At 41.0% G+C, this 26,274-nt stretch overlaps 1 protein-coding gene across 1 annotated transcript; it reads right to left on the bottom strand.

Annotated features, from left to right (window-relative positions):
• Positions 1 to 1,190: 1,190 nt before the first annotated feature.
• Positions 1,191 to 25,892, bottom strand: ldlrap1a (low density lipoprotein receptor adaptor protein 1a). The gene is made up of 9 exons (XM_028461920.1): positions 25,732 to 25,892; positions 13,803 to 13,945; positions 12,198 to 12,310; positions 11,911 to 12,025; positions 11,638 to 11,710; positions 11,399 to 11,494; positions 9,478 to 9,587; positions 4,711 to 4,745; positions 1,191 to 1,920 (listed from the first exon to the last, which is right to left on the bottom strand). Exons 1-9 carry the CDS (start codon positions 25,814 to 25,816, stop codon positions 1,773 to 1,775), a joined length of 918 nt encoding a protein of 305 aa, XP_028317721.1. The 5' UTR covers positions 25,817 to 25,892; the 3' UTR covers positions 1,191 to 1,772.
• Positions 25,893 to 26,274: the final 382 nt, after the last annotated feature.

Genomic DNA, 26,274 nt, shown 5'->3' with positions numbered 1-26,274 from the left:
CCGGGGTTACAAAAATAACCTATAGTTTTGTTCTACTTCCGGTAGAGGTACATTTTTGGGGGCATTGTCACTAGGCAAGAATTTTCTGGAGGCAAATATTCCTGTGGTCAAACTGACCCCAAGGGTAAAATGTGTTAGTAATATTTGAGGATAATAGGAGGGTTAAGGAAGCAGAGCATTAACAGGGTGAGGTTGTCACACACTTTAGACTCACAGTGTGGGAAACAAATGTGTGTCCTGGTCTAAAGCTGAAATGGAAGCAGAGCTGAAAACTGACTCAACAAATACTGTTTTATAGTCCAGAGCTGCCATCTGCTGTTGGTATGAAGAGTCAGCTTTCCCTGTAAAATCTGCAGCTCGTCTTCACACAATAATTCTGTTTTGAGTGAGTACTAAAATGATCAACGGACATTGTGAAACTACAAAAAAATGAAATGACCAGACAATCAAATGCATTACATCGTAGCTGACCAATCCAATTAAATGTAATGTACGGCTCCAAAACAACATTTACTGTATGCAAGGGAACCGTCACAAATTTATCACCAAAAATAAACATCGGGGTGAAAGTAACTCGTAGGAACTTTGACTTTGAGTACTATTAAATTGGGCTACTTTTTACTTGTACTTGAGTAACCTCTACCTTCAGCTAAAAGGCAGCATTGCTGAGATCCATCAGCTTGTTATCATCGAGTAATAGTTTGTTAGACGAGACAGGATGTTGTTTTACTCACTTTTTGGTGTGAAATTCAAGTAGATCATTGAGACGCTGTGATCTACTCTAGACCAGAGTTTCTCAAATGGCGGTACGAGATGGCACTACAGGGGGCATTTGAGTTAGAGAGTGGAAAATTAACAAATGAAAGCATTAAAATTATGGGGTTTTGTGTTTACTTTTAAAAATGATAATCATAAGAATGATGGAAATGATCTCTAACTTCAATTCAAGAGTCAGCCTTGGTCCCACACCAGGAGAGAGATGTCCAGAAAAAGAAATGAATCTATTCAGGAGGCATGTTTCATTCCACTTATTTACAAAATGTTTTTTGGACAAAGATGGTACTTGAGCTAAATATATATATATATATATATATATATATATATATATATATATATATATATATATATATATATATATATATATTTTTTTTTTTTTTTTTTTTTTTCACAAGAACATACTAAAATCAGCCTTTTTGTATACATGAATATCCTTTATTTTCTGTACAATGCTGGTGATGCAAAAACTACAATCAAATGGCTTCATTTATTCTTCTACTACAGCAGCATAAACATAAAATAATTAGCTTTATTCTATTAACATAATACGTGTAACCCAACCTTATAGAAACCCAAGTTTCTTTTCTTTATTCCATTGCTGACAATCCTTTGTTTTAAAAAAATATTTATCCTTCACGGTTAACCCAACCTAAACCCACTTCACTGTACGTCATGTCTTCTCTGAGAGGCTTTCATAAAGTGATTGTCAAGCTCTGATTAAGGCCTGCTAAATTAGGTTATTTCTCAAATAAAAACAGGTAGTACCATCATAAACACTATATTTACAGACTAAACTAGGAAAGATGTATGATGGAGTAAACAAACAGAGAATGATTTGGCAGATGTGTGGATAACACTGATAATAATGGCGGCTTTGGTGCTTAGGGGTTCCTAGTCTGGTTTCCCAGTCTGGGATTCCCTGATGAACTACCAGTAACTTCTTGAATCCACATTAATGTTTTAACTGAGTGGAAGACGTGTTGTGGTTGCTTTGGTCAGAAGCCCAACATGTCGTCTCCAAACGGGCTGCGGCTGTTGCTGGGAGTGTTTCCATTGGTTCCGTCCCAGTCCGGTTCAATGAACCAGTCGTGGGGCATCAACCCATTGTCCAGGACCTGGGGGTTAGCACGCGACACTGCCAGTCTGAGGACAACATGGGGGACAAAAGTGACCTTAATAGTTCACATCTGAGACACAGAGGATTCATTTACAGAGGATTTCAAATAAAAGATACAAATTATTCTGCAGTTAGTCTGTGATCAACACTAAAATCGTGATTACTGAATCATAAATACTGTTGTATTTTAAAGGTGCAATGTCTAGAATTTTAAACTTTTAAATAGGTCTTAAATACATGAAATAAAAATTTGAGCGTTAATAAACATGTCCTTAGCTGTCATGCCATATGTGATTTTTTTAGATTTCATAGTTATATATACATTAATAAATATTGCTGGCCTGGCCAACCAGTAGTACCTATTTTCCACAGGTTGGGTGAGTATAAGCCTATTTACAGCAGAGCTGAACTAGACCATCTCTGGAAACAAACAACCATCAAACATTCTTGACAATCCTTCTTGGATGTTGAATATTATTTATATTAATATTGTAATGAGTAACAAAATTAGATCTTTTTTGTTTTTGTTGGTGGCTTTGCTCTTTTTTAGTCATTTTGTGTGTTTTTGGGGTCACTTTCTGTATTTTGGTTGTTTGTTTCTGTATTTTCCTGTCATTTTGTGTAATTTTGTTGACAGTGTGTCTTTGGTGCTGTTCTGTAATATGTTGTTGTTTTTTGTGTTTTCATAGTAATTTTGTTTGTTTAAGTGGTTGTACTTTGTGCATTTTGTTGTCAATTTGTGTCTTTTGGGAGTTATTTTGGATATTATGTTGGGCTTTATATTCCTTCCAACTTCTTGAAACACAATTTTTGGGGATTTGTTTTAGGGGCCGCACAAAATTAGATCGAGGGCCACATGTTGCCCCTGGGCCACCAGTTGCCTATGTCTGGTCTACACTCTCCTGGAAGTAGATGTTAAGCACTTGCTTTTCAATAAGGACACTCACAGAAGGATTGGAACCTCTCAGATCAGAATTAAATATTGTTAATTATAATTTTATTATATATTCAAGGGACAAAAGACAATTTTTAAAATTTGAATTTTCCAATTTACCACCACCTCATTAGCAATGACAGGCTGAGACTTCTTCTGTGTTCCACTAATGGGTGGAGCTGCACCCCCTTCAGTTGTGCAGATGATTTAATGTGGATTTTATTCCATTGGAAATTCATAAACATGAACATCCTCGTGTAGCGTAGCATGAGCCTGTATGAGGCTTGTTATTCTGATTATGTTGTTCACAGTTTCAGCCTCAGTACAAAAGGATTGTGGAAAACCTCAGGCTGTTCTTAATAAACTCCCTCTGATTGGTTCCGTATAATCCTCAACAACAGTTTACGACGGTCATGTGTGTTAATCCATCAGTGAGTTTACCCAAACCTTCCATTACTCACTGTCCATCAGTCCACTCTGACTCATTAAAGTCTGAGTAAAGCAGAAATAAATGTGTGTTATGAGTTTGTCACGCCACAGAAACATGTGTCATTGACCACTGAGCCAAATTTGAAAGACGAAAAAAAGTATATAAGTATATAAAATTAGATCTCACAATCATTGAAAAACAAGCACTTCTGTCTGCTTTGAGCTGCTGGGTGCGTGTCAGAGGTGCTGGAACCATGCCCATGCGCGGGAAGGGCGCCGCCTCCGTGCACTGTGTCTATGAGAGAGCAGTGTGAAAGTGGCTCCAGCGTCGATAGTGCTTCCATAAGTGCTCGGATCGGGCCAAACGCAAATGTAATTGGTAAATAACTTGTTGGACGAGGAATGATATGAGATAAGCAGATGCACTTCCATACATCAGAATGTGGACGCTAAAAGGTCTGCTCCGTCCGAGTCCGAATATGTGCATCTCTCCCGGGTAGAGTCAGAACTGCGCCCGCTAGAGGCAAAAAACAAAATCGCAGTGCAAAAAAAGTGCTAATTTTATGGAATATGTGGCGCCAGCGGATGCGTTTTATTCCCCAGAGTCCGAATATGTGGTGTGTTTTCGGCTAGGGACCTAATTGCGCCCGCTGGAGGCCGTGGAAGTTTGGTGTGCTTCAGCAGCAGGGTCGGGATAATGCTAATGATGGCGCCGTTATGTAACGCGGCTATGATTTCTGACCCGCCCATTAATTCCTGATCACAGAAATTTGAATCACAGTTTGTGAAGCCAATTAAATTCTAAATGGTTGAATGGCTTTGTACATTTATGACCTATTTAATGTGTTTAGAAGAAAATGACTGAATTTGCTTAACACTTTAAAGAGCAAGTATTTGAAAAGTGGTTAAAAGCCAAGGGTCCCTGACCTTCTATTCCATGTATCATAGCCCAGTGTTAGTGTAACTCATGACAAAAATGAGCCAAATCTCTAACACTGGTCCAAGCACACTGATGTGTACACTAGGTTATGTGCTTAAGCAGTGATTAAATGTTATACGGTGATGCTTTGGTTAGTGGGTTAGCACTACCAGGCTAAAGGAGAATTTTAATGGTTGCTACACTATTACTCAACTTTACCTGGATATGAACCATAGCTATCCAGAGCACAGCTGGAGACACAAACACAGCAGATTGAAACTATTTCTCACTCTGCAGCATTTTTTTTAACATCTGCCAATGATCACACATTAAAGTTGTGAAATCTGTAGTACACAGAGAAAATGGGTAGGGGGCAGCACAGAGCCAAGCAGAGTCAACTATCTATGGAACAGAAAAACAATTTGAGAGGAAGATGATGGAGCTGAGGGTAATTATTTGTGGTAGACAAGCAGTATACAAAATCAACATGGTTTAAATTTATATTAATTAAAATATTTGTCACAGTTATCTTACCTAGAGAAGGCTTCATTCAGCCTATCATCCAATCCCTGAAATTACAGAAACAAGAAATCACACACACACAAATAAAAAAATACATAGGCGTTTTTATCTTCAATGTATTTAAATCTTTGAACTTTTTAAACAATAAAATATTTTCTTCCTCTAAATAAAAAATGTAAGAGTTTGTTTTATCAGGACCATTTTAGGCCTTCAGACAAAAAGGTTGCTTTTAAATTTGATAAAGAATTTAAAAAAGATCTTCTAAATCTAAAATTGATTAATATTTGAAGTAAACTATTGTAGGAACATAGAGTGAAGAATATTTGCTAATATGTCCAAAATGTTCATTCTGGCAACATGGCGGTCAGTATCAAAGCATGGAAGGAAGGATCATCAGTGTGATTAAATCTTTAGGTTATGTATATAACCCCGGTTTTAAGAGTAATATGAGTGAGATGTCTCACTATGACATGCAACCTCTGTCTGCATTCCTCAGAAGCATTTATTTCAAATTGCCAATCCTAATTGGCCGGTGAAGTGCGTCCGTCCGCAAGGGGGAGACTCACCTCCTATAAAAAGAGGACATGGACAGACGGGCACCATTCAAATTAAGCACCTCGTTCGGCAAGAACGGTTGTCTGGTGAGACATCTCACTCATATTACTCATAGAACCGCGGTTATATACATAATCTAAAGTTCTATTTCATAATATTTTGGGAGATGTCTCTCTATAGCACGGGTGTCGAACTGCAGTCCTCGAGGGCCGGATTCCTCAGACTTTTAGATGTGTCCCTGCTCTAACACACCTGAATCAAATGAATGACTCGTCATCATGCTTCTGCAGAGCTTGATCACAACACATTGGTCTCCACGAGGAGTGTTTGAGTAGGGACACATCTAAAAGTCTCAGGAATCTGGCCCTCGAGGACTGGAGTTTGACACCCCTACACTATAGGATATGGAAACTCCTGTAGTGCAGATATGCTTATCGAGCGGTACCAGCCTCCAGGGCAGATCACATCAGGACAGTATTAAAAAGTATGAAACGTCCAGCAGGTAAAAGCGGACAAACATGAAGGGCGAGGTCCAACGCGCAGCCGGACAGATGTCTTGAACAGACACTCCCCTAAACAAAGCCCAGGACGTGGCAAGACCCCGAGTCGAGTGTACACGCAGAACCGTAAGCTGCTGCAGACCCTGACACAAGTAAGCCAAAGCAATAGCCTCCACCAAGACAGGCGTTGTTTAGTAACAGGCTTCCCCTTGCGGGGATTGGCCCAGGAGACGAACAGCTAATCGCTCCTTCTGAGGCTCCTCGTCATACCCATATAAGTGCGAATCGCACGAACTGGACAGAACACATTCGGCCGCTGCTCACCCTGTGAGGCAAAAAAGGCCAAAAGGGTAATGGGAGAACACGAGCCCACAACCTTCGGCACAAAGGTCGGGTTAGGTCTCAGGATGATCCTTGTATCACCCAGGAAAAGCTGAGCGCACAACTGATGAACCGAGAGCGCATGGATGTCACTGACTCTCTTGGCCGAGGCCAGAGTCAGTAACAAGACAGCCTTAAGAGAGGCAAACTTTAGGCCCGCCTACTCCAGTTGTTCCAAAGGAGGTCGTTTAAGTCCCTCCAAAACCACCGCGGCACCAGTGGTCTGGACACGGGGAGGAGCCTACATGCTCCCTTCATAAACCGGCAGATCAGCGGGTGCCGACTGGCCGACTTATTCCCAAAGCCAATGTGACAGGTGGCGATTGCTGCCAAATACACTTTCACAGTGGAAAAGGCTTTGTTTTTTCAATCAGGTCCTGCAGAAATGACAAAATCACCGGGCAATGAAAAGGGATGTGGTTCCTCTGGTGGCACCACCCCTCAAATAGCCTCCACCTAGAGTCATAAAGAGACCTAGTGGATGGGGCTCGAGCACTCTGTATGGTGGAAATTACACTGTGATAATCCCACATCTGACAGATTGAGCCACCCTGGGGCCAAGCCCACAGTGCCAGACGGTCTGGACGCGGGTGGAAAACTGTGCCGCTCCCCTGTGACAGCAGGTCCCTGCGCAGCGGGAGCTGCCAGGGACGTGCACACAGCAGCTGGTAAATCTCCGCCAGCCAATGCATGGCCGGCCACAGAAAACAGGGGCCCCTGGATAACAGGTCAGCACCCACGTTCATGATCTCCGGGACGTGCGTTGCTCTCAGCGAGAGGAACTCATGTGAGGCATCCGAGCAGCACACAAACACCCTCAGAGAGTCCAAACGGGAGAATGCGGTACTCGTACCACAATCCTCGGAAACTTTCTGTGAGGGCGAGATATTTAAACGTGGTAATACGCGTCTTTGAAGTCGACGAACGTAAACCAATCGCCCTGTTGCACCAGATGCAGTAGGAAGGAATGCGTGAGCATCCTAAAGGTGTATTTCCTGAGGCACTTGTTCAGGGCCCGTACATCCAGGATAGGCGGTGGAGCCCTTTGCTGGCGGCCGCCCGACCAACAATTGAGGAACCTCCTGCATAGAAGAGGTGCCCCCTGCCGGTGGAACAGGGAAAGGCAGTCTGTCTCACCCGAACAGCAGAGGGCCGAGCCTTGGCAGAGGAGAGGACGGGGCAGGAACAGCCCAAAAACGCACGAGGGAAAGCAAAAGACACAAAGCTAGAAAACGAGGAAACATTAGCTTTGTATTTAGAGGAGAAGAGAGTGGTCAGACAGTTCTTTTCTTCCTCCTTGATTGCGTGCGCTGAGCAGGTTGTGCCTGCGCAGCAGCAGCCGTCGAAACTGCAGGGTTCCCAGGCCAGGTGGGTGGGCCTCGATGAGGCTGTGGCGGAGCTGGCCGGGGAATGGAAGGTCTTGCCGCTCTAAACCCATCAAACTCTCCAAAGTCAATTATGAAGACATCTTCGTGAAGTGGGGAGGGGGTCGCCAGGTCGAGCTGGGTACCCCAGCTGGAAACCTGAGCATCCGCAGTGTCCATCAGCGGAGCCTCTACCTCAATGGCCTCTACAGGGACAGGCCAACCTGGAGTGCCAGTCTCCTGTGGAGGCTCCGTGTGTTGAATGCGGCGCAGTGTCACCACAAGCCCGGAGACTCGACCACTATACAGGCATGTTCTAGACCCAGGCAGCTGAGGTAGACTTCGTGCTTGTCTTTGGCGGAGATTTTACCCCCACATGGACAGAGGCGAGCCCCAGAGCATCCCGCTCCCTCGGTGAGAAGAGCTTTAGTCTCCATCACCGCATGACGCAGTCAGGAGAGCAGGTTGCTTAGCTAGTGCTACCACGAGGTAGCTAGCACAGGTGCTAGCAGGGATGCAGGCAAATGTGTGCTGAACCGTCTGAGATGTCGAGGACAGCGTTGGTTTCTTTCAAGACGGCAGCTTTCGCTTTAGTCCAATGCTCGGATACCGTAGTATTAGGAGCTGGAGCCAGGCTACACACTTTCATGAGAGCCCAGGGGGAGGACCGACATGCACACGGGCCCGTAGGCGCCGAGGGAAGTGGGACCAAGACAACAGCAAGGTGTGCTGAGGTCAATGCACCGGCCTTGTGGCAAGAAGCGTGCAGCGGGGCTAACACCGGAGTGAAAGAGCCGCTGGTGACCAACATGTGCCGGAGCAACACGATGGAAGGAGCCGTCAGCCGGTGCTCGGGGGTTCACTACCTTTTGGCAGCAAAGGACAGCACCTACCAAGCAAATCAAGGTAAGAGCTGTATATCACCCACCTCTCGACCTGTTGTGGTCCAGAGCAGGCGCTATTCTTGCCAGCATCCAGCGACTGGAATAAAGAAAATCCACCTGTGGACAGTTAAGCTGGTAAAAGAAAACGCGAGATAGCTAAGAGGAGAAGAGGTGTTTGAATGGTGCGCGTCTGTCCGCGTCCTCCTTATATAGGAGGTGGGTCTCCCCCTAGCGGATGGATGCGCTTCACCGGCCAATCAGGATAGGCAGATTGAAATAAATGCTTCTGAGGAACGCAGACAGAGGTTGCATCCCATAGTGAAACATCTCACAAAATATTATGAAATAGAACTACGTACACATGCTTTAGTAATGGGAGGAACAATAGTTCCCTAAACATTTTCAAATATTTTACACATCACCTCTTATGAAATGACAGAAGCAGTGTTAAAGCCTTGGGACGTGTTTAGTTATAACACAGGAATTACACACTTCAAGCAGCCAGGATCACTGTTAGAGTTCTAAAAAGAATATTCCTGTTATAGTTTTCCTTGCTTGTTTATCCAACTATATACTAATAAAATGGTAGGATTTAAACATTTCTTGTTAGAAAAAAATTAAACTGACAAAAATTATTTTAGTCAGTAGCTGAAAAAGGGGTGGGGCATGAAGTTAAACTAATCAGAAGCAGTGTGTGTGTGAAGTCAGACACAGAGGATGATACTGGTTAATTATGTAGCTGGAAGTAAGTTTGTCATTTTAAAATGTAGTAGTACTATACTAAATTATACGACAAAAATAATTCTGATGAATCCATAAAAAGAAACTAACTTGTAAAAGTAAAAACTATTCACACTTTGTAAATCAGGCTCAAGTCTTATCATTACATTGAAATTTGATAAAATCTTAAAAAAGGTATCTAACAAACATGTAACATTTTAATCCTAACAGTGCTGAGACACAAAAAATGTTTCAGCACTGGATTAGGTAATGATAATCTGCCTGACTCCATATCTAAACGATAAACAGCAAATGTCTGCCCACATCTTATGTTTGACACAGAAACAAGGTGCGAAGAGCCACAGAGGTTTGTACCAGATCTGGGTTGTTGTTGGCCTCAGAGGGCTTGAGGTTATCCAGCTGATCCTCCTCTAGAGTCACATTCACATCGTTCTCAAAGTCCAGGAGGTTGTCCGTGGCAACATCTGCACAATGTGGAAAAAAAGGAAGATTTTAGGACACAAACTCATTCTAAATTGCACAACAGCAGTGAGTTCAGCTCATTAAATACAACAGCCTTTAGTTTATTAAAGGCAGATTCAGTGGGTGCTTTGGGGTCCGAGCACACACGGAGATGCTGAGCACCGAGTCACCACTGTTCATCCAATAACCAGCCCAAGACAAGTTTGAGGGAAAGGTTTCCAGCCAATCAGTGGTAACCAGGAAGTCACTGTCCTCATGATGCATTCAATGCACCTCAGGACTCTGAGTTTATCAACCGGGGTCGCTACCTGGAGTCAGAACTCCTACATGGTAAATTCAAACTTCCTCTAGAAAATCATTTGTCTGATGTCTCATAACAACAATGGCATCCATTGAAGAACCACGTCAGTGCTTAAACAGTAATTAAATGCATTTTAATGCCAAAAACCTTAAGAAATAATAGATAATATTCACTGGAACACAGTAATGCAGGCTTTATTTATGTCAAATCAAATCACGTTTCATTTCTAAATTGCTTTACAACAACTAAAATTGACCAAAGCGCTGTACACAATAAAAAATATTTTAAAAACAGCATAATATATAATTAAAAACACACACCATTACCACATTTAAAAGAAGTGCCACCGAACTAAGTATCAAAAGCCTTTCTAAACAGGTAAGTCTTTCGTTTTGCTTTGAACAGGGGCAGGTCTTTGATGACATGTAACTTAAGCAGCAATGAGTTCCAGAGTTTTGGGCCTGCAAAAGCACGATCACCCCACTGTTTGTAACGTGGCCTGGGCACCTCCACCAGGTGGTGTTGGGCAGAACGTAGGGCTCTGCTTGGATGATGAGGGGTCAAAGTCTCACATAAATACACAGGTGCGAGGCCATGGATGGAACTGAAAACAAAAAGCAAAAGTTTGTACTGGATTCTGAAAAAGACCTGGAGCCAATGCAGGGAGTAAAGGACAGGTGTGATATGGTCATGTTTGTGAGAGTTGGTGAGGAGCAGGGCAGCAGCATTTTGAACAAGCTGTAATCTGTGTATGGAGGTCTGATTGAGTCCAAAATACAGTGCATTGTAGTAATCCAATCCTGAGCTGACGAATGCATGAATAGTTTTTCCCAGGTCGAAGCAGCTCAGGAAAGGTTTCCCTTTTGCGAGAAGGCGAAGCTGAAAAAAGCTTGCCTTAACTACAGAGTTACGTTGCTTGTGAAAGCTCAGGTTTGTGTCCAAATGTACACCAAGGTTTCTGATAACAGTGTGGGGGACGAGAGATTGGAGACCAGAACAGTACTGAGTGGGTTTTGAGAGCCAAAAATAATTAGTTCAGATTTGCCCTCATTTAAACACACAAAGTTCTATGAGAGCCAGAGTTTTATGATTTTAAAATGCATTTAAATTTTGTTTTTTTTTTTTTACTTGCCTTACGAGCCCTGTCATGTTTTTAAAGTCTTACATGAATCACTTTAAATACCTTGTTGCTGAAATATTCTACATAATGTAGCCTTGCTTTGTTGGGCCAATATAAAACTGCCATAATCATAGCTTTAATCACACAAACATTATTGCCTTTATTGTAATTTCTCAGAATTTTAAATTAAAAAAGATACAGGTGCAGCTACACGTTTGGTATCGATACTATCAACATTTTTGGATCGATCCGCACACCTTTAGTGAGCACCCACCAGTCTAGGAGAACATGCAACCTCTGCACAGAGAGACTTGGTCAGAAGTGTATATATGATATGATAAATGTGTGTATAAATATGTTCCAGCCATTGTTTGTTGTTGCTTGTTCTTCACCTGTGCCTTTCAGACTGCCCAGGCTGTTGGATCTCTCTGAGTGGGAGCTGCTGCTCGTATCTCCTGCTGACCCTGACTTTGCTCTCTTCCCTTTTTCTACAAGAAAAAAAAGAAACAAACGTTTGGTGTAATCTGTGTCAAACATATCAGCTTCTCCTCGTTTAAAGACTGTCAATGGGTGATGTCTGTTTATATATGTGAGTCACTTCCATTCGCGAACAAAGCCGTTGTGTGTTTACCTTCTTTGGCCACTTGCCAGAGCTCAAAGGCTACTGTGAAGGCCTGAGCTACTGTCAGAGCCACCGCCTGAGCCTGGAGACAAGGACACACATGCAGCATGTCACTGATCACACACCCAACATATTCACTCTTTTTTCAGACAGACAAAATGAAGAAATGCTACAGAGAATTTACATAACATAAATGTGCACTGGTAGAGTCTAACGTTGGCTATTAAAACCAATAGAGAGGCTTTGGAAAAGGTTATTGATCTGTGATGTCACTAGTCTTACCACTTTCCTCTTAGAACAGAGGTAGGCGTGGCACTCCAGGGTCCCATTCAGAGTGTTTTGTGCAATATATGCAAACACTTTGTTGTGCAGTTTGTCCACTGTGCAGTAGGATATCCTGCAGGTCAGAGAAGAGCAGAGATCTGATTAAACGGATACAGGCAAGGAACATTTATTTGTGGAGCGCTTTTCATACAGAAGGCAAGTCACAGTGCTTTACATGACGTAAAAAGATATACTAATACTAATTTTGGTGACTTCACAGCTGTCCTCTGCTGTTCTGGGAATACCTGTATATGGAGACACTTTCCAGGAGTTTGTTGGTCAACCTGTCAGACAGGACGATGCCTTGCGGAGATATTTTGAGGGCAACTTTCTGGGACTTCTTTCCACTGGCTTTAGCCTGCAGCAGTAACAATTCAGAATTAGGAGGGGGGTTCTTTTTCACTCACTCTTTTTTGAGATCAGTAACATTTCCTATCGTTTTTTTTTTATATTTCTTATCTATATTTGTACAATTTGTAGAGTTTCCATCCAGATACCGATGCCCAGTTAAAAAGTATCTCAACTCAACTTTATTTATAGAGCCCTTTAATGCAGACACAGCTGGCACAAACTGCTGTACACGATAAACAGAAACAACAGCAAAATAATAAACCAAACTAAGTAAAACATAAATAAAAACTGATATAATCATTAAGCACAACAGTAAATAAAGACAAACCACAGACACTAAAACAAGAGCAGAGTCTCATACTGGGTTAAAAGCCAAAGAAATGGACAGTGATGGGGCATTTCTTACATGTAAAGGAAGCTCATTCCACAGATATCGACCGATAAAGATACATGCCGATACAACGGTATCCTCGAAATCACCGACATTTTCTCTCGTTAGTAGGGATGTTTGTTTATAATAATAATAATACATCACTTTTATATAGCTTTTTTTGGGAACTCAAAGTCGCTTTACAGAATTAAGGCATTATACTTTCACTCCACACTTAGTGGTGGTAAACTACTATTGTAGCCACAGATACCCTGGGGCAGACTGTCGGAAGCGAGGCTACCATAGTGCGCCATTGGCCCCTCCAACCACCACCAACACTCACTCACACACTACATTCATACTAGGCAATGTGGGCAAAGTGTCTTGCCCAAAGACACAATGACAGATACCACGGTTTGTTTTTTGGCAACATGAATATGCGGCCCCCGATTGGTTCAGAGTGGTTGCTCTGGGCCAATAGCGGTAACTTGCCTTGGCATGCAATGAATACGTAACCATGTTTCTGTGATCAGTAGTCAGAGCAGCAGTGAGAGTCAGGAGAGAGAACAACACAAGGCGCTGTGTTTTAAGAAGAGTTTCATGCTGTAAATGACATTGATGAGTTAATAGTTAGTACTTGCCAATACCAACCTTTTTGTGCCGTATCGGGGCACCTCCCGTTACTAGTATCGGTATTGGCACGACATTACTGGTGTGGATAAGCATGTACAACATGGCGCTTTTGATATTTTAATGGCATGGGAAAAGAAATACAATGCAGCCAAAATCAGATATTCAGTCGACAGTAATCACCTATTACTACAATCTGTCTTTCGAGCTTTTACGCAAACTATATTTTTGTCCTGCAATTAAAGGTCAGTATGATCTCATCTGACTGAGCTTATGCTGGCTGTGATCCTGTCGTGTTCTTTCCGTTTATGTTGCAATGTCAAATCTTGGTTTAGTTTTTTTGTTTTTTAGTGGTGATGAGTTCATTTATTACATCTCTTCAAAGCCATGAAGTGTTCTGACCAGGATCGTAGCACATGTCCTAAAATCTGCAGCATGCATGGAAAGCTGCAGCGTAAAGGGAAACATCCAGGACTGTGTTGTTGACTAAAACTCTCACCGTGGCAATGATCCTCTTCACTGCAGCAGTTGACAGTTCCTCCCCTTTGGGCTGGTCCACCAGTGTCATACCAAGGTGACGAAGGTTGAAGGTCATTCCCTCCAAGATGGTTTCTCGTGTGTCAGTCCAGTTCTCTGGAAGCTCTGATTGGTAGGAAAGAGAGAAAAGTCAATCCAATGATGTTGTTTTCAACAAAGTAAGAGCATCGGCCATGAGAACATTCAAAGAACTGAGGGGAAACGAGTCAGTGATATGTAAACAGCCTGTGTTATCTTATAGTCGGGTCATTTCATCTCTCTCTGAACTTCAACAAGCACAACTGGGAATGTAGGTCAGAGGTACTGAGTATGTTAAGTAAATATTTCCCTTCCAAAATGAGTTAAAGGGCACAAAAAAGACAAAGTAAAAGAATAAGGACTGAGTCTACATGGACTGTGACATCCAGTGATAGGAGGAAAACTAGGTCACAGATGTCTTAGTGAATGTATTCACTGTTATAGTTTTCAACCTTCGATGAAGAAAAACACAAAAAAAGTTACAGTGAGTTTTCAGTAAATAGCTGGAGGAGTGTTATCGCTGTAGCTTCTGAAGAACTGTTTGTGTACACTATCAGGGTTTGTGCCGTGCTGTGCCAGGCTGACCCTGACCTCATAGAACTGTTTACACACATTTCTTCAGGGAAAAAAAAAGGGAGCAGGCGCCGGGAAAACATCCCCATTACTAGAAAGTCTTCCTGCCAGCATTCACCTCCCGTGGGATGCGCTGCATACCACAGACACATGTTCATACACCATCGACACAGAGCGAGCCAAACAGGCTCTAATACACTGAAAACTATTCAGAGCTGGAATTCAGAAAGACTTGTGTGAAACATTGTCTAAAGGAAATCTGATCTTTGAGAAACAAGAAAATAAAAGGACAAAATGTTTAGAATGTGACCACCAACTGCAGCCTCACTGATGTCTTTTATTTCTTTGTCTGCTTTAGCTGCCATTTGCATATTTCTAATAACAAATAATAAATAATCAAATAATACAAATTAATTGAAAAAAAAGTCAAAATGAAGACCTAATCTATGAGGTGCCGATTCAAAAGTTGCCCATGTTAAAATAAACGGCAATTTTTTGCAACAAACCACGTTTAAAAAAGTATGTTATTTTTTTAATGTTAATTTTTACCAGATTTACAGCAATATTTGTCCAAAATACAACCCCAGATTTCCTTTTCTGAATTAATTAATGCGAGTAAGGCTTTCTTGACAAAAAGTGGTGCATGGCCTTATCAATGCTTCTCTGGGAGAATAATAAAAAATCATAGCACGACCCTTAACCACTGAGTGACCCTTCCCTGAAATATTCAAGCATATGGACAAGTTAGGCTTATTTAATCTTAACTAGCAAATGTATTCCTCTATACAAGCATGTATTTTAAGTATTATGTCAAACCCGATTAACCATATTGTATTGTCCACACCAAAGAAACGTACAGGTTTCAAAAAAATTCTACTCTGACCCTTTTTCTAAAACCTAAACTTACAGACTGAAAGTTTACATAATTACCAATCAAAACACTCCTTGTTTTCTAAAATATTTGACCATTTTTAACTTAAAATAGGTGTTATTCTTGAACCAGAGACCCAACAACCATATATATATATATATATATATATATATATATATATATATATATATATATATATATATACACATTTCAAAAACCAAAAACAAATATGTGGCTCTGTCTAGTGATTAAAAGGTTTTACCAAGTGTGATTCATCTATAGCTTAGCTACAGCACATTTAAAACTAAACACGCAAAGCCTCTTTTAACAAGTCTTTAATGCTGCCACATGCAGGGTTTACAGACTGCACTCTTACAGTGGTCAGACAGTGTTTTAAAACCGCTCTAATGGCATCAGTTTTTAACTTAAGCACTGTAAGAAATAAGCAGCGCTGCAGGTACCAGGAACGGCTCAGCTCTACGGCACCAAAAGCTCTGGGATCAAAGGTCAGCAACGACTACACGTGAGAGGAAACAGCTGTGCTCATGTGTGAGCTAAACGGGGCCTTAGATTAAGTAAACACAGATGAACCCCTTTCAGAGTGAAATTACGATGCAAACACAGCAGCTAGTGTTAAGGTATAATCATAAGGTGCACAAAAAAAAAACAAATTTTCTGACTGTAGTAATTGTAAAACTGTCTCAGAGGAGCTTTTTGGTTCATTTAGCCAAGGCTGATAGAGGAGTGTCATTCTTCTGTATTTAGATACAAAGAAGGTTCTTATTGGACACAGACAACAAAGACTGATGGAAAAAGGTTGAGCTGACCGGCAGCTTACATTCAGACACTGGATCACTGGGGAAACCACTAACTGCTGCTCTGCCACTTCCAAGCCCTCTCAGAGTTCCTGCCAGACGTTTTGTTTTAACACAACCAAACTGCTGACCTGACTTTGCAGTATACATAGAACACATCAACGTGAGGGCCTTTACCGATGAGCAGAAATGTAAACAATTGAGATAACGACTTGTTCAGAGGTTCTGAAGATAAAAAGATACACGCGTACAAGAAATTCAGAAACCAATGTTCACTTATCGCACACGAGACATGCCAAACAGCAACATTCTTTAACATTGCAGGCAAAAGTTGTACCTTCCCAAATCATTCCTTCAGGTCTTGTAAAGTGCCCATGTGAGAGAAACACGTTTTTTGTTCAACTGTACTGAGGCTAAGATGAACCAACAGTGTTTATACTTGATTGGCAAACTATTTAGAAGGCAACCCACCCTGTTCCCTGAGCAAGCCAAAATATGCACCAGCACACCATGACCCACCAAAAGATAAACAGGTGACCTTCATATTCAGCCAGGCTTCAAACTCCTACTAATGACTCTGTAACAACAAAAGCAGCAGCACTCTTGGATACCATCAGAATTTTAAATGCTAATGACTGTGGCTTCCATTCTTGTGGTGAACTAAAGTACCATTAAGATGTGATAACTATTTCCTGCATTTTAAGGACCAGATTTTGGTGGATCTTTGGTTCCAGCCCTCTGAAAAGGCTAGCCAGACGTCACACAGATTTTACAAGTCATGTTTGTCTTTGTTGGTTCTTACTCTAACTTTATTGACCATAGTTTACGGTAGCAGTAGACCACAGGTTATAAACCAACAGCCTCATGTACAAGCTAACTAAGGAGGTAGGCCCCATCGCCTTTTCCTCCTACTGAGTATAGGGTTTCCCTTAAATCACTCAGCTGTCTCCCCGGGTTACCATCTAAGTAACGCATCAGAGAGTCCTTGGGTACACCTGGCGAGCACCTCCTGTAGGTCTTCAGCAGGAATCAGGACCACCAGACTCCGAACATCTCTCTATGACGGTGGTGGTGGGCGTGTTGGCGTTCCTCCGTCAAGCCCTGGCGATGAAGGGGGCGGGAATGGCCGAGCAGGTCCTTATGTCTCTGTCTCAAACCCCGTCCGATAAAAGCATTGCGGACTGCAATCCAGGCCATGTCTTCAGCCTTGAGGCCTCTCTCCGTTTGTGATGATGAACGAGTTGGTCTTGCCAGCCCACTCCATCCAGGGTTTGTCGACTTTGGCCTGGACAGCTCTCAGCCTGCGCCAGGGGTAGCCCTTGACGTTAGTCCCAAGCACGTCTCTCTTTCCAGGGTCCCATGTCAGGCAGCTCGCACCGGCCCTCACTCTTGTCGCGCCATGGGGTCTCGAGCTCTCCCTCTGACCCGTGACTCCTTGGGCATTTTTACAGGCCAGTCAACTTCAGGCCATCCTTGAAACTCTGGGCCTTGTTGCCACACTGACCCTTTGTTGAGCTCTTTGGGAGTTGTTCCCTTTGTAATGATGGCTGCTATATCGGGACTGCCCTCAACCTACCTCCAGTCTTCTACTGGTCCAGCCTTCTGGATCTCGCCAATGCGGTTGGCAAGGAAGGTCTGGTAGCCATAACTGTCCTTGCAGATTTCCCCCTTCTGTCTTTCAGGTGTACCAAGGCCAATGGGGCCGCAGAATCCAGCATTCTGGCTCAGTGGTACCCGACGGGTCAAAGGATTTTGAGTGTTACTCCTGACTTCCCCTTCGCACAAATCCAATCCAGTCCACGTCTTTCCTCTCATTTTGGAGAAATGCATTGACGTCATCATACAAAGTCGGTCTGCCTCTGGTTCGCGATCAACTCCTAGAGCTTTTCTTGTCTTGCATCTGGTTGGGCAACATCAGAGTCTTCGGCCCCAGACCTCCCACTTTGGTCTGATAGGGCCCACAGTTTAAGGGAGAAGCCTCCTGCCTTCAAGAGATTTTCCACTTCTCTGGTGATTCCCTGAGGTACATGGGGTGAACTTGGCTGGAAGCGGTTGACTGGTTGGCGAGAGTCAGCAGAGTAGTTTTGGTGAGGTTCAAACTGAGCACGGACGGTAGCTGGTCGCTCGGGGTTTGCGGCGTGCCCTTGGTTCTGGTCTTGCTCTACTTTGACGTGCAGCTCCATCTGCTCCACGTTTTCTATTATGTGTTGGAAATCCCTTGGTGGTGGTCGGCTGCTTTGGCTTGGTCCATGGCTGACTCAGCCTCTCTAGCAAGTGGGGTTAATTCTAGGGCCCTATAAAATCCGCTTTAACGGAATCGCAGACGGAATCACGGAATCGACCGATAAAAACATTTAAACGCGGAAATGGACAAAATCTGCATGAAACGCCGTCACCGTGGTGCAAAGAACGTTTTTTATGGGGAAATGATTCTGGGGACCACTTATTAGGCGCACGACCCTCTCTCCTCCTGTCCTGGCTGCATTAAACTCATCTTTAATCACCACAAACACCCTCTAAAACAACGCAAATCATCACCGACTCCTAAATACAGAACCTCTAGTGCCAGTTTAACATTGCTGTGCCTGTGAAGCTCCGTCCATTGTTTCGTAAAGCAAAGTTTATACTTAATTGATTTATTTATTTTTTTAATTAATATTTTTTTTCTATTAGAGAATGCATGGCTTATTAGCCAAAACATTGTTTTGTTGTTTTTCCAAAATTTGTTTTGTTTTTTAACTTCAGTGTATTGTATGGTGTTACTTTCGTCGTGACGTGTCGTGAGGGACAAATTGTGTGTACTTTATTTTGACATACATTTTTGTTTATCTATGAGTTTTTTTATTTATTAGTATTCTATTTTAGTTAATACCTCTTCAGCAAACCTGGCTCGGAAGCTTGTCAGAACAATTTGTTTGACCTCATCAAACTTACAGTCACACTGTGCTGTTTCCTCGTCGATGTTGTCCGCCTTCCTTTCCGCCTCTTCAGTCCACTTTCCTTAAGGCCGTGGCATACTCGAACCCAGCATCTCGGACTCTGGAATGCTCAAACTTAAATTTTTCCCACTCGCTTCTCAGTTTATGTTTGCCCAATGCATTAGCTCTGGAAGTGAGAAGGTTTACCCTTTTTGTGAATGCAGTCAGGGCTGCTGAATGCTTATGCTTTAGCCCCTCCAGCTCCTCCTCTGCTGCAGCCATCCTGTTTTTTTTTTCTGGCGTCGATTGAATTTATAAGTTTCTTCTGCCGGTGGGCTCCTGTAGTCCACTATATGGCCTTCACTTGGTTATTCATCGGCTAGCAGATTAACAGATGAGCATACAGCCCTATGGGTGGGCTGCCAGCCTCAGTCAGAAGTTGAACAGTCTTTAATGACTTCAGTCTTCAATGCTCCAAGGATTGGAACAGTTTGCTTTCCTTGGGACTGGGCCTTGGTGTACAGCTGAAGACAACCCTGGTTTATAAGTGTTCGGATCTTTGGGTTTGGAGGAAGAAAGGTGAGGAACAGAACCCAAGCTGCTTGAGGTCCAGTGTGAAATATCCACAGTCAGTCAAGATTTGGGGTGCAATGTCCCCAAGCAGCTTGAGTTCTGTTCCTCATCCATCTTCCTCTAAACCCTTGGACCTTGATTCACGAATGAAAGGCACACTTTACTTTCATCGGAAAAGAGGACCTTGGACCACTGGCCAATAGTCTAGTGCTTCTTCTCTTTTTTTTCTGCAAAAACTGAGAAGTAAATGGTGATTTCTAACTAGTTGAATTCCTGTTTTATGGAAGCCCAAATTATGTAAAAATAAACAAATAAATACTGGAAATTGTTTAAATTGTGGTCCCTGAATCTATAATCTATTAAAGTTTAACTTTTTGAATGGAATTTTGGAAATTAAACAACTTTTGCATGATATTCTAATTTTTTGGAAAGGGTCTGTATTATCTTTGATAGTGCTTACTATTCAAGTTCACTACAGGTACCCTATATGATAACAGACTCTAGATAAACCCAATGCCTCTTTCATGAAAGGAAAACAGTCGGGGCTAGCAAAGCAACATGTAGTGAAAAATCAGCAAGAACACCACACAGCAGGTAGCAGCATTCCCTCCCCTGCCAGGTTTCATTTCATTTAAGTTGATTGCTGAGATCAGAGTTTTTCAACCACAGCATTATGCCTTGTGTTTTTTTTGGAATTAAACGCAAATGGTGTTCTCATCATTTGGTGGCAGAGAGAGAGAGAAAAAAAAAAAACAATCTCTTTCAGTCAGTAGGTCAAAGGAAAATACTGCATAGTTTGCTGCCCTAGGGGTGAAAAATAAATCAAAGTTTTACAGTTTGAACTTCATCAGGAAGTGTGAATCCTGCTGTCTGAACCGTGGATCAAACAACATGTGTTAAGAGTTTCTAAAGGATCTGAACTCTTTTCTGAGAAAAAGTATCCATCCATCTTATCACTTTCTTTGCCTACAGGCATATTCTGACTGATACCAACAAAGAATGGCAAAAACACACCTAACTGTACTGTTTATTTCATCTCCTTTATTGTACTATTTTTTGGGTATTCCATGTGTAAAACATCAGAATAAAATGCCATTTCACCATATTTTTTTCACCAAAAATATGAAGCATTAGCCTGATGTAACAAGATAGTATGCATACTCTGATCGATGTCTACAATGGCAATGCCCACATATTAAGTGATATACATGTATTTGAAGGCTAAAAGTTGATATAAATGTTTTATTATTAAGCTTTACACCTACCATCTAAAGTGCATTCATGTGATAGTTTTGTATCGCTTTAAATTCATTGACTCAACATTCTACTAGTAAGGAATGACCTAAATACAAGAAAAAGTGGGCTGATTCCAGAGTAAGACCTGGAGGTCTGATACGGGTCAGCGTCAGTGAGGAATGCGTTCCCAGCAGCCAGGAGACGACGTGCAAATCTACTCTCAAACACACCACAATGGATACCAACGGCTCAGTAGCTGAATGCACAGGAAGCTGATAGGTCGACTGACAAGCACAAAAGCCAAGTGCAGTCAAATCTGAATAAGGGAGGTGAAAATGTAACCAAACCTTTAAGGATAGCAAATATAACCCATATTTATTCAATTATCTTTCAACAAAAAAAACTTGTTTTTTTTTAACCTTTTTATCCTTTCATATGAAATATTATAGTTTAGACCTAAACTATAAAGAGAAAACCCGACCTTTGTCCTCATTTGAATGACCTTTTTAGTGGTGCACTTTCACTTTTAATTTTGTTGTTTTTATAGTCCAACTAATCATTGACGATTTAAAAGAAATAAAATTAAATTTAAAAAAAAGCTATTCTTAACTATGGCCTATAAACTAAATAATTAAATAAATAGTAAAGGCCAAACATGTTAAATTCATGTGCTGCTGCTACATTACAATGTTTAACTAGCATTACCTCCCTTGTCTCGCTGTAACGTCTGTGTTTAAAATGCACATTAATGTAAATGATTTAACAATGATTAGACCAAACAGCACCATGGTTTACAACTGAGTGTTTAAGTTAGCTAAGATACTGTATAGCAAGTAGATCACCTTCTGAGAGCTACATGTAGTCACAAATATACAAATGTGTCACATGACCGAAGAACTGCCGTTTCTCCTAGATTGACCACTAAAGTTATTCATTTTATTATTTAATCCCACAGTTCGTTCCATGAACTGGCATTTTTGGTTTTGTATTTTTATTGAATTTATCTCATTTTATTTTACTTGTGTAAACTTTTATAACCTCTGTACAGCACTTTGGTTAACGTCTATTGTTTTTAAATGTGCTCTATAAATAAAATAAACTTGACTTCTCACAAGTCAAATTACAAATTTAGGCTATACACCTAAAACTGAATAAAGTATCATCTACTAAACTACTAAATTATCTATAAACTGTTGTGGTACCCTGCTTATTTTACTTTTCAGCTCATGCTCTGCACCCACATAGGAAGTAGGATAAAGTCAATATGAAACAATGCACTATTTTCTTTCAGGAACTTTGATCAGACAATGGCTCACTGGGATTTCAAAAGAACCAGCTTTAATTAGAGCAAACTGGGAGCTAAGCACCAGCTGACCTTTCCCATTCCTAGCCAGTCCTCTTGGTTACAGCACAGGCAAGAGAAACTTTCAAATACTCCCCCCCGGTCATTGTCCCCTTTCTAACTCAATGACCGGATCAAGTGAGGTTTAGGCCACAAAGTGGTCCTTGAGTCACACAACAGGCACAGGAGCAGACTTAGAGAAATCCATGTTAATGTGGGGGCTTTAATTCTTGAATCTGAGTCTGCTTTGGTAAAGACAGTAATGTTGACCCTGACCTCTGCACTTCCTAAGGAGTGGTTCCAAAGTGATTCCCAACATATTCCTTGTCGTGACCCCATTTTTATATCACAAATTTCTGGCGACCCCAGAGACTTTCTCTCTCTAAAATTAGTTTTTTGATCATGTTTCAGGGTTCTCGCCAACGCTGTCAAGACGTTGTAATTTTGATCCCCTACGGAGTGATGTCGCCCCCTACGGTGCGTTTTCAGCACACTTAAACACAAAAAGGACTTTCAGGCATGCACGGGGTTGTTTAACTCTTTAATGTGCACAACCCAGAAACAATACATCAGCCGCACTGTCTATTTAATACAGGCGATATGCTCAGATGCTCTAGTCTTCACCTGAGGTCCCCTGCCGCCACTCAGCTGCCCCCGATGCTGCCTGTGTGATCCTTCGCTTGGTAACCGTAATCATTGTCCAAAATAAACAGTGAGCTTTAACCAGACATAGCATGTAGCGGCATATGAAGCTACTCGTAGGGCTGGGCAGTATGACCAAAAATGTATATCACGGTACTTTTGAAAATTCTAATGGTTTCACTGTATATGACGATATTTTTTTTTCCATGCATAATTAGGTGTTCACAGCATTTTCGACTGGTTGAGAGAGGAATTACTGCAGTAGATTGACTTGATGAGTGAATATTGTAGAATAATTCCACACTAGTAGTTATACAAGCTTGCAACAGCAGCCCAATGGCTCTTTGCCGTGCTAGCTTAGCTTTAGCATTAGTTTGATTTCTAGCTTTAGATGCTGCATACTCAGTGGTGTGGTGGCTTTCTATGGTGAATAAAGTAGCGTTTTGTTTGCAGCTCCACCGGGACTTATTTCCGTGTAATAGGAATTACAAATTGTAATACTGCCGACATCCTTAGCTAACTGTGCTTCCGTGTCCGTGAGTGTTGTACTCCTGTAGTGTAGGCATGCGCACGCAGGCACATGCAGCTTCAGAGCTTTTAACTGTGTCTTTATCAATTTACGCGTGTGATTTACACCGCAACTAACACCAGAGTGCTATTGTTTACCTTCCTATTTACAAGTGCAATGTTGAAAAGGGTCCGGTCTGAAACGCAATGCAGCTTTCCGAAAGTTGTGTAATCAAATACACCGGTACGGCGGTATATTAAAAATTCATATCATAACAAAAATATATACCAGTAATCGATATGAACCTGTATACGGCCCAACCCTAGCTCAGGGTGAGTATTAGCAAGGATGTCATAATGCGATACGCGGGTTACAATATTATCTCAATATTCTACCCAGTTAATAACAAAATTAAACATAGAGATGAAAAATCAAGTTGCTGTATATGTTCAGACAATATTGATCATTCAGAGGATAAATTGAGTTAAAACAATTTGCTTCAAAACATCCTATTTATTATTAGTGTTTTTACACATTTTCACTGAGAAAAAGAAAATGCAGTGTTACACACTGCCATCATAAAATAAAGTGCAACAAGTTTCTTTTCACTGAAACTAGTGTGTAGAAGTCTCAAAGTAACCATGACAACATAATGACGGCATTGTAACAATTGTAAGTGAGAACATTAAGGATAAAGGAGTTACTGACAATGCACAAAAATAAGAAAAACTGATTCATCCTATTGTGTCAGTTTAAACACTTATATGAAATTAAAATGTCTGTGCATACATAAATATTACAGGCATCACACACTGCCATCATAAAATCAGGTGCATCAAATAACCATTGCAACACATTGAAAGCATTGTAACCATCACTGAAATATTGCACAAACACACAAAAATATTGATTAAATATCCAAAAAATAAAAAAAAGATTTTTAAAATAAAAAAATCGATCAATCTACGATAATCTATGACATAACAAGAAAAAAGTTTATAATTGACAAATTGTAATTTACAATTACAATTTTTATTTTATATCTCTGAAAGACAATAAATTGAAAAAGTGTCCTATGAACAGTGATACTAGTGCAACATTTCTGTAAATAAGTGTCAACAAACCAATGTAAATGAATAAGTATCTCCAATAGTGATTTCTGTAAACAAAAAATAGGGTCTTTCTTACCAGTGACACCTTTATAGTGCAATATTCCAGTAAACAATATATTGGTTCCTTCAACCAATATATTAGTTGAAGGAACCTTGAAAAACAAAAATAAAGTCAAAAAGTCAAAAAAAAAAAAAAAACGATACTGAGCGGGACCATATCAATAATCGATCGTGCGGAAAAGATCGTGATATATCGGCCGTATCGAGATATCGTCACACTCCTAGCATGCGCACTATAAGAAAATGAATTTTTGCTAGTTCCGCTGTGAGTTTTGCTACTTCCGTCGTACTGAGGTTGAAAATTAAATTTCAAAGCTAATGTTGAATGGCTCCTTTTCTTGGGGAATATACTTTTTAAGAATGTATTCTTCCTTTCACTAATTTCCCATGGCAAACTCAGTACGGCTATCTGAGTGACAATCTCAGTCAACAACTTCAGTAAAGTAATAGTGTCTCATGAAGCAATGTCAATATGAATAGGAATAGTTTATTCTCCAAAAAAAACATGATTATAATACAACTTTATACAAAATAATTTATTTTACAAAAAAAAAAAAAAAAAACACGATTATAATATACACTGTTATAAATAATAGTTAACCTAATAAACTGTTGTATTCATATAAATCTGATAATGACAATCATTTCTTTAATTTTGGTCGATTTTTTTTTTTTTTTTTAATCGATGATCGACTGATGTGATGTTTTAAACATTTTTTTTTTTTTTTTTTTTAAATCAGTACAGCAATGTGTGCTTTTAGTACGTAGCAGTCACGTACTGAGATTGTAAAATAATCTCAGTACGGATTTAAACTCAAACCATGAAACCGGGGAAAGTTACTGTAAACTCAAAACGATTTTTTTTCTACTTTTCTTGGACAAAGGGGACAAAAAAAAAAACAAAAAGCATTGAGTAAACCTCCAACACATAACAGTGTAAAATAGAGAAACCGCTTTACAAAACACTGTTTTTGTGTTTTCCTGAAAAGAAAAACTAACTTAAACAAGCCAGACTTGAACTCCCCTCACTGAGCGTCAACAGCTGGGATTAATTATTACTTTATGAACTACTAGTCAAATTTAGACGAAGTTCACTCAAACATTCATTGTCTGTGTCAAACCGGGGGCGAAAAACCGCTTTATCGCGGTGATATTGACATAACGTAGCGTACAGACAACTTTAGTAGAGGCTTTTCTCTGGAGGAAAACAAACTTTCTCTTACTTCTGTGTTTGCCAGCGGTCAGTGACTGTTTGGCCACACTGGGGCTCCTGGTGAGGGCTCTCCCTGCCGACCTCAGTGCATCCATGTCGGTCTAAAGTCGCTGAAGTTTGGTGTGGGTCTGTTGTTGTCCGGGGATGAAGGATGGACTAATGCTGCCTTCACGTACACTCCGACATCCCACACTTATGAGCCCGGGGGGCCACCAACACACATCACTACGATAGCATTTAATTATTTACACAGTTAAATATAGTTGCCGTGAACAGAACTTTATTACATGTTCGCTTCAGGTGCCCGATTTAATATTTATTAGGTGGTAAAGTAGAACTAATTTAGACGTACAAAAATCCTGCATTGTAGTATTTCCACACCGCTCCTAAAAGCAGCACCACACTCTCGCTGAGTGATAAGATAATAAACACTGAAAGATACTATATAAATACTATAGTGCATGATAAAAAAAAATATATATATTTTTTTTTTCTTTTTACAGCATTTTGAACATTGCTCTCATACTAACAATCGGAGTCAATGCAAAAATGG

This window comes from Gouania willdenowi, chromosome 11 (genome assembly GCF_900634775.1).
Source record: "Gouania willdenowi chromosome 11, fGouWil2.1, whole genome shotgun sequence".
NCBI lineage: Eukaryota > Metazoa > Chordata > Actinopteri > Blenniiformes > Gobiesocidae > Gouania > Gouania willdenowi.
The sequence above is the reverse complement of the archived record's forward strand: the minus strand, read 5'-3'. Positions and strand labels throughout refer to the sequence as shown.

Bases quoted from the DNA above. Each gene is read 5' to 3' on its own strand.
- ldlrap1a (XM_028461920.1), bottom strand. From the start codon at position 25,816: ATGGATGCACTGAGGTCGGCAGGGAGAGCCCTCACCAGGAGCCCCAGT. The intron at 11,711-11,910 runs GTAAGACTAGTG...CCTTGTCTCCAG, and splicing joins TCTGTTCTAAGAGGAAAGTG to GCTCAGGCGGTGGCTCTGAC. The intron at 9,588-11,398 runs GTGAAGAACAAG...CACATTGTGCAG, and splicing joins GGGCAGTCTGAAAGGCACAG to ATGTTGCCACGGACAACCTC.